The following is an 11,379-nucleotide window of genomic DNA, read 5'->3' as shown; positions in this document are numbered from 1 at the left end:
CATGTTAATTATTTATCAGATGTACAAGTATTGTAGACTTTCTAATGTGACTTAAAAAAAGAATAATGCTACAAACATAACAATTTTCACAATATGTTGACAAATTATAATTGGAGTTTATTTGCCTCATCAATGACATTACTTTTTAACTTATCATTAAAAACTTGACATTTTGATAGTTAAAAATTTTTATTTGTAACTCTAGAGTTGTTTTAAAAACCTCTTAAAGCTAATGAAAAAGAGTTCATTTTTTTGTTCCCTTAGCTTATTTTGTGCTTAAATCTATTTATCTCACCCTTTAATAATTAAAAAAAATTAGTATTTCGTATTTAAGTAAGAGCATTTTTAGCAATTTTTCCAAAATTTTGTACTTTTTAGAGAGTAAACCGCTACTTTTACTATTTACTTATTTATTTTTTCAAATACACTTTCTAACATACTTTTTATCATTTTTTTAATCTCATTTAAATATTATTTCTTTGTTCATTATTTAATATTCTTTTATTATTTTTTAATATTTTTATCATTATTTTATATTCATTTCCTAAAAAAATTTTCAAATTTTCGACAGTTATATTTTTAAAAATCTTCTAATAGTAATATTTTCCAAAATTTCAGTCTTTTTTGTTAAAAATCTAATTTTAATTTCCATGTTTATATTATTTATTTGTTCGTCTTTATCAAATCAATGTTAATTTGGTGCAAGTCCTTTAAAAATTTTATATAATTTGAAATTTATTAAATTTATATAAATTTGAATAAATTTATTCATTAATATTTGCCTGATATTATCTTTTAATTTTTAATAATCATTAGCTTCTTAATTACTCTTTCTACTTTATTTGAAGAAAAAACTATCTAAATCTTTTTTTGATAATTCAACCTATCTAATCTTAATTTTAGGGACTATTGATATCATTGTTCTTTTAAATAAATAAATAAATAAAAACTCATTGTTCTTATTATTCATTAACTTGTAACTAATTTTCTAATTTTTATTAAAATAAGAACTTATCATTAAAAGAAGTCCGCACGGCCTTTCCTTTTTGTCAAACACACAGACAAAGATTTATCAAAAAAAAAAAAAACACAGACAAAGAGAGAGAAAAGAGAAGAGATATCGCCAAGTTAGATCGGCTATCACCGTCCACCGCCGCTCGTCATCCTCCACGCTGCCAAGATTGGGTCAGATCGGCATCTCTGTCTATTCGATTCCATCAATGACTTTCCTGAACAGTGAAGGAGCCTCCTCCTCTTCTTTTTCTTCTTCCACTCGCCGATGGAACTATGATGTGTTCTTGAGCTTTAGAGGTGAAGATACCCGCGAAGGTTTTACCAGCCATTTGTATAAGGCTTTGTGCGACAAAGGCATCAACACCTTCATCGATGGTAAACTTCATAGGGGAGAAGGAATTTCGGAAGAACTTATCCAAGTCATCAAAAGTTCATCGATTTTGGTTATTGTCTTCTCTGAAAACTACGCCGACTCCATATGGTGCTTGGATGAACTTTTTGTGATTGTTGAGTGTAATGAAAAGGACCCAGAGGTTCAAATTTGTCCAGTTTTTTACAATATTGATCCATCAGAAATACGAAATCAAAAGGGGAACTTTGGAAAAGCACTCGCTAAACATGAAAAGAAGTTGAAGAATAACAAGAACAAGGTGCAGACCTGGAGGTATGCTCTAAGAAAAGCAGCTAATGCATCTGGGTGGCATTACAAGAAAGGGTATGTATCTGATTGTTGATATCATAATTCATGCTTTTATTGAGTTTGTACTGCTAATATGATGTTTATATCAATGACAGTTATCAAAAATATATGAATTGCATTCCATTTACTTTATCAAAAAATGTGTCAATTGTTTGTTATAACTCACAACTAGAAATCTTGAATTCATAGTTCATCTGCTAATCTATCTAATATATGTTTTCTTATGCTCTGTGATTATCAGCTGCGCTACATATAAATCTGAATCTGACTTCATCCAAAACATTGTTGAAGAGATAGCAAATGCTAAAGTAAATTGGACGCAGTTATATGTTGCTGAATACCCGGTTGGAATAAAGTCTCGTGTAGAGGCCATAGAGTCACTTTTAGATATTGGGTCAGATGAATTTTGCGTGGTAGGGATTTATGGCCTTCCTGGTATAGGAAAGACTACAATTGCAAAAGCTGTTTATAATATAATTGCTAATTGTTTTGATGGAAGCAGCTTTTTAGAGAATGTTAGAGAAAATTTAGGGATAGATGCTGGCATAATCAAACTACAATAGCAACTTCTTAATGACATCTTAGGGAATGGAAATTGGAGAGTGGGCAGCAGATTTAGAGGAATCAGTTTGGTAAAGGAGAGACTTTGCCGTAAAAACTTTCTTTAATTCTTGATGATGTCGATAATTCGACAAGAATAGAAAATTTCCTTGGAAAATGTAATTGGTTTGCTACCGGAAGTAGAGTCATTATAACATTAAGAGATAGACACTTGTTAGCTGCCCTTAAAGAAAATGTTTGTACAACTTCCAAGGTCGAGGAATTCAAGGTCAAGCAATTAAACGAACATGAAGCTATTCAACTCTTTAAAGAGCATGCCTTTCCTGGAAAAAAACCTGATGAAGATTATTCTAAACTTGCAACTAAATTCATACATTTTTCCAAAGGACTTCCACTCGCTCTAGAAATAATTGCTCGTGATCTGTGTGGAAGACCTAAAGATGAATGGGAAACTGCATTAGATATGTATAAAAAAATTCTTACATTGAAACTGTTTCTTTTTGCATTTGATGCCAAGGTATGTTTCCCTTTTTGGTAGCACTGTTTCATTTGCATCTGTTACACAATGGCAATGGATATCATATCAACTTATAAGTATTTATTTTGTTTCTGTAAAAAACAAAAAAACAAAACTGGGAACTGAATAAGTTTCTGAACTTAAAAATTGTTATTTATAAAATAATTATTTCATTTCGGTAAATTAGTCTTATTTTTTTGGTTAATGCAGTTGACTGAGATACTTGCGGTTGAAGTCACTGGTAGGATTTCTTTCTGCCTTGGATGTGAGCTTAGTCTTGTTTTCATTTGTATGATTTTGTGTTTTTCTTATCTGATTTGTCAAATTGAGATGCATAATTTCTGCTTGGCTTACCATATGGCCTTACCATGGTGAGGAAAGATCTTGCAATTGTTTCCTAGTTTTATTTATTTGTTTGGACTCAATTTAAAAAATTATGTACACCAATTGCATAGAATCCTGACTTTTGTAGAAAATGTGCATCACTTTGAATTTTAGAAGCTACATTGAATTTGTTTGGCTGTGTGCAAGATTGTTTGAGATAAATTGTAAATGATTTGCATTACAGCATCACACCTAAATGGTCTATAATAATTTACTAGGTTAGCTGGTCATTTAAGACATGCTAACCAAAATTTAAAATGGCTCTGCATTTTAATGTCTTTGGTTGGGTCTCTGGAAGAATATAGTTTTGACTTGTCGAAAAGCTGTTTTTCAAAGATATAATCTAAAAGCACAGGTCTTTAATATTTTTTGTTCTTTCTCTATTAATAGGAATATTTGATATAGTGAGGATTGCAAGGCCACAATTTCATTATTGTTTGCATAACAACTGTAACGGCTGTTATAACTCTTTTATTCCTTAAGTTTTTGCATTTAAAATGATCTTTCTATCCTTTAGGATCCTCTGTCCACATTTTATACCCAATTCTCTAAAGGTCAAACTAAATTTTCAAAGCAGTTCTGAGTCACACTATTGCCATTAGAATACAAGACAAGCATTAACGGGAAAGCTCCAATTTCAAGTCAGTCTTATATATGCAAGTAGAAAGGATAGTTGGAAAATGGAAATCAGCATTTACTATGCCACTTCTGAATTCTGCTGATGGTTATGTGCTATAAGCATCTCAATCTTCGTGGCATACTGTGAACTGAAGACAAGGGCAGTCTAGCAAATTTTTTGTGGAACCTTTAAAAAAAATGCTAGACCCAACTGAGGTAAACTTGAAGGTCCTTCTCTGAACATTGATGAAGTCACCTAGACCCGACTCGGTTTAACCTACCTTACAAATTAATATGGGGATTTACAAAACTTCAAACTTTGTTTTATTGTTTTCAAACATCATATGTGAATGCATGCAGTGGCCAGGAGCATACTGTGACTCAAAGCATAGTTGTTGCTATCCTGAGACAGGAAAGCCTGTGACGGATTTCACCATTGGTGGACTTTGGCCTGAATAGAAGGATGGCTCATATCCTTCATACTGTGATCCTAACAGAGTCTTCAAGAAATCTCAGGTACTTATAATTTTAGTACTATGATCTTATAAATGATTAGTGGAAGATGAATTGAGCTTATCATATATAATAACATGAATTTTTGATTAGGCACATAGTTTCTAGGGTTATCTCATATCTGTTTTTACAAATGCCGTGCATGCATCTATAAGTGAAAAAAATACAGGTCTATGCCTCGATCAATTGCCCAAGAACTTGCTAATAATATTTTCCATTCATTGGAAAAAGAGAAAGTAAATGCTTTTAAACATCTCAAATTATTTTCTATATCATGGCCACTAATAAATCAAAAAAGTTTGTCTTCTCTTTTTTGCAAATTGAATACAAGATTAGAGCTCCCATATGGAAATTAATGACACATTTTATATGGCCACTCTAAATTAAATCATGTAAAGATGCAGTGAGTAAACTGTGAAACCCCTGCCCTAGGGATATATATGAGCAAGGATAAGTTCATGCACTTTAATTTTCTTATCCATTTCAAAGACCAAATGTAAAGCACACTATTATCAAGAGCTTTGTAATTTGGTGATATTGTTTGATTCTCTTTATAAGGAGAACCTAGGTTTGAATCCCACATCGACAGTTAAAACCATTTTCAAGTCTTCTCTCCCTCATTTTTGTAATTATCAAATTATAAGAAAAAGAAGAACTCTAATTGTCATGCACTTCAGTCTCTTTTGAGTTTGGTACTTCACAAGCTAGGACATTTTGCCCAAGTTAATTATAAGTCTGTCTGATCAGTTTATATAATACATATTTTGCCTTAAATTTTCTTATGTGATTCATGTATATGATGGTTTCTGTAGCTCTCAGACCTCATGACCAATCTGCAGAAGGATTGGCCATCACTTAGCTGCCCAAGTAGCAATGTCTCTAGGTTCTGGTCACATGAATGGGAAAAACATGGGACATGCTCAGAATCTCAAATTGACCAACATGACTACTTTGAAGCAGCTCTCAATCAAAAGAAGAAAGTAAACCTGCAACAAATACTCAGGATTGCAAGAATTGAACCAGATGATGGATTTTACAGCTTAGACAACATTGTAAGAGCAATAATAAAGGGCATTGGGCACACTTCTAGGATAGAATGCAATAAAGATTCACATGGTAACAGCCAACTTTACTAAATCTACTTCTGTGTGGACAGTTCTGGGTTAGAAATCATTGTGTCCAGTGACTCCAAAAGGAAGATGTGCTTCGAAAGTCCAGTTAACTAAGTTCTAAAGATTGTGGCTAGAGTAGCTAGAGGAATATATCTCTTATCATTATTTACTAGTTATAATTTATGTTTAGTCTTGGAACAAATTACTATAATTTGTCACCTTCTCTATAATAAAGTGATGGCAAGCTTATGCATAATTCTAATTTGAGTAATAAGTCATATCTTCTCTGTATTGGTCTATAAAATTTTAATTATTTTTTTAAAGATATGATAAAATTCTTCCTTTTATTCTAAATTAATCAATAACCTATATTACTACTAATTAGTATAAATAAACATGATATTTTATTTTCTAATTAGTAGTAATATAGTTTATTGATTAATTTAGAATAAAAAGAAGAATTTTATCACCTTTGGCTGCTAATGGATATGGATCTGTGCGTATTAATCCTAAATAAATCCTAAATAAGGAGATTGGGTTTCGGTAACCCAAAAAAGGCTCCAATAGTTTCAAACAAACACCTGAATAAGGTGTATGTCATATTCAAAGGTTTCCAACTAGGAATCTATATATGCCACTCCTAGAACTAGAAGACATTATCAATTGAATGAAATCCCCTTTGGATTTAATATAGCTTCTCAAGTCTTCAATAAAAAATAAAAATTGTCATTCATCTTCTTAACAAGGAAAATCTTTCATCAATTTATGAACTCTATTATCTAGGAAATAAGGATTTAATTTTTTTCCTGAAGTTTAATTCTTTGAAGATACATATGGTCTATATCTTTACTTTAATCTTCAGTTAAATAAGTTAAAAGATGTTTATAAAAAAAAAAAAAAAAAAAAATCAGTTAAAATGTCATTGTTTTGGAACTTGTAGATTATTCCAATCAATTTAATTTAGGATTAATCTGTGTATCAAAAGACGCTACTTTGAGACCACCAGTGGAATCTATCTACATTATTTGCTTCTCTTTGTTTGAATAATTTTTCTCTCGCCGGACAGAATTATGAAAGGTTTAGTTTGTGTGAGAGTCTTCCGATGTAGAAGAGATGGGTCAAACAATTTTAATTGGGATCCCTTTGGCCTTTGTAATAGTTAGGCATGGGCTTATTAAAAAATTCATTGTATTTTCTTTGCATGGTACATAGAGTTCCAAAGGTTCGGGAGGATATTACATGTACTTTTGGGCTTTGTAATGGCTAGGCATGGCCTTGTTAAAGAATCAATTTACACTCCCAGTATATGAGTTTCACATGAGTCTAAAATCTAGTTCTTGACAAAGAGAATAAATGCATTAATATTATTGGGATGGACTGGTGATGGAGTTGAAACAAAACAGCTAAATAATTTAAGACCAATTACAATTTGCAGTCTCCAATTTTTCTTTCGACCCTTCGAACAAAACTTTAAGACCATTTATTCAACAAAGAGTAGTTAAAACTAAAAGTACAAAAATTTGTGATGGAAAAGAAAAAAGGAAGAAGAAGAAATAAAACATGAGAGTTAACGTGGTTTGGCCTTATGGCCTATATTTAAGGGACAAAAGTCTAAAGAGCTATATTTTTTCATACATTTTTCTTGATAATACATTACAATAGAATCCATATTTACAATAAGATTATAATAATACATACAAAAGTTTTTTTTTTTTTTTAAATAGAATTTTAATTGCATATTGTTTTTTTCTCTCAATCCAACAAATTTCTTTAATAATTAATCCCATAAATTTTTTCTTGAAATCAATGTATTGATTTGGTCTTCAATGACCTCTCTCTCTCTCTCTCTCTCTCCTTTTGAGGGGAGGTCTTCTAACAAAAAGACACTCAATTTGCTTACCCCAAACAACCCACCATACTTCACAAGGTACACCAATTTCATTCAAACAAGTGAAATTTTAATTCTTCTTTCAAACAAAGGAGTCAGAAGAAACATGAGCCTTCTAGTCCTAGTGTTTGATTCACTTTATTTAATCCAACAAAATCTCTCCAAATAAAATTCCTTTAACAAACATTGACATATGAACTTAGTGTATTACAGTATTATTTTTTTGCTGAGTATGGTAGGGGATTCAAAAAAAAAAAAAAAAAATCAAATTATAAAATCAAATAATGTTATTGAGTTAGACTATTTGCTTCTTTATTTTTCATTTACCAAAGCTTCAAATATAATAAACCCTAATAATTAGAGTCATTGAAAACCCATTCTCCCAAACTCAGCTCTCTTCTCTCCATCCACAAAACTGACAAAAGAGATGTACCATAAATTGGACTCTCACTGTGGCATTCACACTAGACTGAACATGAACTCAATGTTAGGTTGTGGGCTATCAGATTTCAAGGGCATTTTTCAAAAGAATAATCTTTGAATAGAAGAATATTTCATTGCATTGAGTTGTCCATGGTGTGTACGTAGGACTTATCAATTATCAGTCTGGCTATGGTTTAAATGTGAAGGCATTTTGAGATGTAATTGATTTAAGAAAAATGTGTTTCTAATTTTCTATAACCCAAAAACATAAATAAAAAAAGTTCTTGGTTCTCAAACCAACCAAAATCCAATCATTTTTATGTTAGGTGTGTGCGCTATGCATGTCTTTATCCTAATCCTACTAGAGGTCCAGTGCCAATCTTTTTTTTTTTTTTTTTTTTTGAGAAGATGGTCCAATGTCAATCTTAGTTGTCCCAATATGAAAGCATAAATTGTTGTATTAGGCTTTTATGGGCATCGGCCTAATTACAGATTTTGGCATTAATGGGCTTTGGCCTAATTACAGGGATGGTTCTTACCCTTCAAATTGTGATCCTAACAATTCCTTCAATCAGGATAAGGTCCTTGAAATCTTTTATTATTATTATTTATTAGATCATTGTCTTTTGGCATCAAAATCATAGCAAATTTTGTTCTTAATGTTGTTGTGAATCGTTTTCTATTCGATTAGATGAAACAAGGTTCTGAGATGACCAGTCACAAGTATAACAAAGTGTAATTTAGCTATGAAATTCCATCAATTTCTACAAGTCTGGCCACGTAATTAACGGAAACTATTTTAATTGGACAATTTTTTATTATTATTTTATTTTAAGAAATGACTAGACTATTAGCTGTATACTATTACTATGTATAAACCAACTAATAATGCCAACTCTCAAGGAGAAAACTGTCCTTTTACTTTTATAAATTTTCCCATTTTAGATTCCCCCCCCCCCCTTATTTTTAGGTGAATGCATATCTAAAACATTTCTGTTTCTCTCCTTCCTTAACTCATGGCAAGAGAAATGGCATCCTTTGCTTATTATGATAGATTTAGTTAATAAAAATCCAACTATTTTATAGAAGTCTTGATACCATTTTCATGGAAACTATAAAAAATCGTCAAAAAATTGATTTTCTTTTTTTCTATTAAAAGTTTCTAAACTAATGAGGGAATCTGTTGACTTTTCTCCATTATTATTATGGAGTATTATTTGGGAAGAAGGGGGAAAAAAAAAACTATTCAAATTCTATATTTATTACCCAGCTACTTGGACCAAAGCCCATATAAATAATTTCCTTAAATCATGGGCGTGCTTATTGTAACGGCTTAAATGAGCTACCATAACATGTGTTTCCGTTTGCAAACGCAAAATAAAAGGGTAGAAACTGCATTGGGCTAAAAAGCAAAAGGGTAGAAACTGCATAGTTTTTTAATCATGACAATTAGTAGTATTTTGCAAGGACAGCTCTTGGGTCTGAGTGTTTTCAGTTTTGTGCACTAGACCTGATATGTTCCTGCCACAACCACAAGTCTCTATATGTCACGATTCAATTATCTGTATCATATTTGGTCTTATGCAAAGGTGCACTGAACTGAACCCAAACCTTGCTCATCTTAAAAACATTTGGAGTTTAGGCTTCAATTACTACTATTATTTATTTTTATTTTTTTATGGGAAGGCTTCAATTAAATTAGTTTAATATTGTTATAATTTTTTCTAGATGATGAACTATGATTCTCAATCTTTCTGTTTCATGGCTATAGATATCAGACCTCATAAGCAATATGCAAAAAATTTGGCCATCACTAACTTGCTCTAGTAGCATCAGTATACAATTTTGGACACACGAGTGGGAGAAACATGGGACATGCTCAGAGTCTGTACTTAACCAACATGGATACTTCGATACAGCTCTCAGTTTGAAAGGGAAGAAAAACCTCCTCAAAGCTCTTAAAAGTGCAGGTAAATTCAATTTTCAATACTTTAGTGCTTTGTTTTTTTAAGTAACACTTAGTTTTGTAGATTTTAGGTTTTCATTGCCTACAATGTCCTTAATAATTCATGTTTTTATTTTATTGGAAGTTTATATTATTTTATTATGATTTATGTAAAAATAGAAACTTAGATTTTGGGATAGTTATTAAATAAGATGGCAAAATAGATAAAGTAGGTTTTTAGGATGTAAAATAGAACTTTTTTGACATCTTGGATGTTAATGCTCTTATGTAATACCTATCAAAACTTTTATTTACAACTCGTAAAAGCAGGGTACTTTCTTTTCAATTTGGTATTTTTTGGATGTAGAAGTGTTCTTAACATATGATGACTTATAAGCACCTATTGGACTCTTGGGAAATTTTATGACAATTGACTTGATGGTTCTTGGACTTTCTTTTCAATTTGTGGTAAAACTTCTTCATCAATTTTTTTGTTTTGTTTTGTTTTATTTGTTTATAGTTAGATTGCTCCAACAAATAGAAATCTAATATCAAAATATTTACTTGACTTACTTTTTTTTTAAAAATGGCATGCTGTTGATTGCAATATATTTTTTCTTGTTGTGCTTTTGCTTTTGAAAAACACAAAAAATGTATTTTCTTGCTTTCAGCCATGTCTACGGGGCACCACCACGTCAAACCCACATCCTAAATATCCATGGTGTCTTTGGAGAAATTTTAGATATATCGAGAGGATCGCTAACATGGTCCTTCAGGTCCTTCTAACCAATAAAAAGTTTCTATTTATACAAATGTGACATCACCTGGTGTTTTTTTTTTTTTTTTAATTCTTGTGCTAATTAAGAATCTGACTTACACAGTTACATAAATGACATTATTTAATTGGTTAGGGGGACTATTTCAACAATCTTCCCAGTGGACCAAATAATTTTTTGTGTGTTTGAGTCACCAGCACGAAATCCTCAAGTCCAACTGATTGGCCCATATCACAATCCAAAAAAGCCACCTAAGCAGCCATGAGGCTTGAAAAGAGAAACTTTAATACTGTTCTTAACATCTTTTTTTTTCTTTTTTTTTTTTTTTTGTGCATCATTTGCTTCCATTAATTCTAACTTCTTAGTGGCAGGTTTATCTTGTTTTCTTAGGTGCAATTGCAATTCGTTTTTTTTTTTTTTTTTTTCCTTTGTTTGGGTCTTTTAGGCGTTATTTGTTTTGGATTTTTTTTTTCATTAGTTTTTTTTTTTATAAACAATTTTGGATTCTTGAATTTATTGTGGTTTTTTTAAAAGGCAAAAATACTATCTTGATCATTATATTTTGGAGTTACAATTAATTTGATCCTTACATTTTAGTAGTAGTCAATTTAGTCCCTGTTATTTTTAACGTACAATCAATTTAGTCCATACCGATAACTCATTAATGAAAAATACCTATGTAGTTAACAGTGTGCATTATTGGCATGCTTACTACTGATGTTGCTACTTAAATAGCAATAAAAAAATGTTAATTAACATTAAATCATACCATGTCAATATTTTAATTAAAATAAATAAATAAACAAAAAAAATGTAAACGAAAAAAAAATATTCCTTGTATGGAATTGCTAAAACCGTAGCCACTAAAGGAATATCATCAGACATTCATATTCAAGCATACAAAAAAAATATAAAGTATCAACACACA

At 30.9% G+C, this 11,379-nt stretch overlaps 1 protein-coding gene across 7 annotated transcripts; it reads left to right on the top strand.

Moving 5' to 3' along the window:
- The first annotated feature begins 1,040 nt into the window (after positions 1-1,040).
- LOC111988650 (TMV resistance protein N-like) lies at positions 1,041-4,305 on the top strand. Of its 7 annotated transcripts, none has more exons than XR_010626544.1 (4): positions 1,041-1,729; positions 1,956-2,792; positions 3,003-3,033; positions 4,155-4,305. XR_010626544.1 is itself a non-coding variant. In XM_065767307.1 (2 exons), exons 1-2 carry the CDS (start codon positions 1,221-1,223, stop codon positions 2,275-2,277), a joined length of 831 nt encoding a protein of 276 aa, XP_065623379.1. In that variant the 5' UTR covers positions 1,041-1,220; the 3' UTR covers positions 2,278-4,305. The 7 variants fall into 7 exon arrangements, 1 of the variants encoding a protein (XP_065623379.1); XR_010626542.1 differs by having other exon boundaries at positions 3,754-4,305; XR_010626539.1 differs by having other exon boundaries at positions 3,003-4,305.
- The last annotated feature ends 7,074 nt before the right edge of the window (positions 4,306-11,379 follow it).

This window comes from Quercus suber, unplaced genomic scaffold (assembly GCF_002906115.3).
Source record: "Quercus suber isolate HL8 unplaced genomic scaffold, Cork oak 2.0 scaffold_792, whole genome shotgun sequence".
In the NCBI taxonomy this organism is placed as follows: Eukaryota; Viridiplantae; Streptophyta; class Magnoliopsida; order Fagales; family Fagaceae; genus Quercus; species Quercus suber.
Note: the sequence above shows the minus strand (reverse complement) of the source record. Positions and strands in the feature narration are given on the sequence as shown.

What these genes read in the sequence shown, in the direction of transcription:
- LOC111988650 (XM_065767307.1), top strand. Translation starts at nt 1,221, where the DNA reads ATGACTTTCCTGAACAGTGAAGGAGCCTCCTCCTCTTCTTTTTCTTCT. An exon ending in GGGTGGCATTACAAGAAAGG is followed by an intron (nt 1,730 to 1,955) that starts GTATGTATCTGA and finishes TGTGATTATCAG; the next exon opens with CTGCGCTACATATAAATCTG.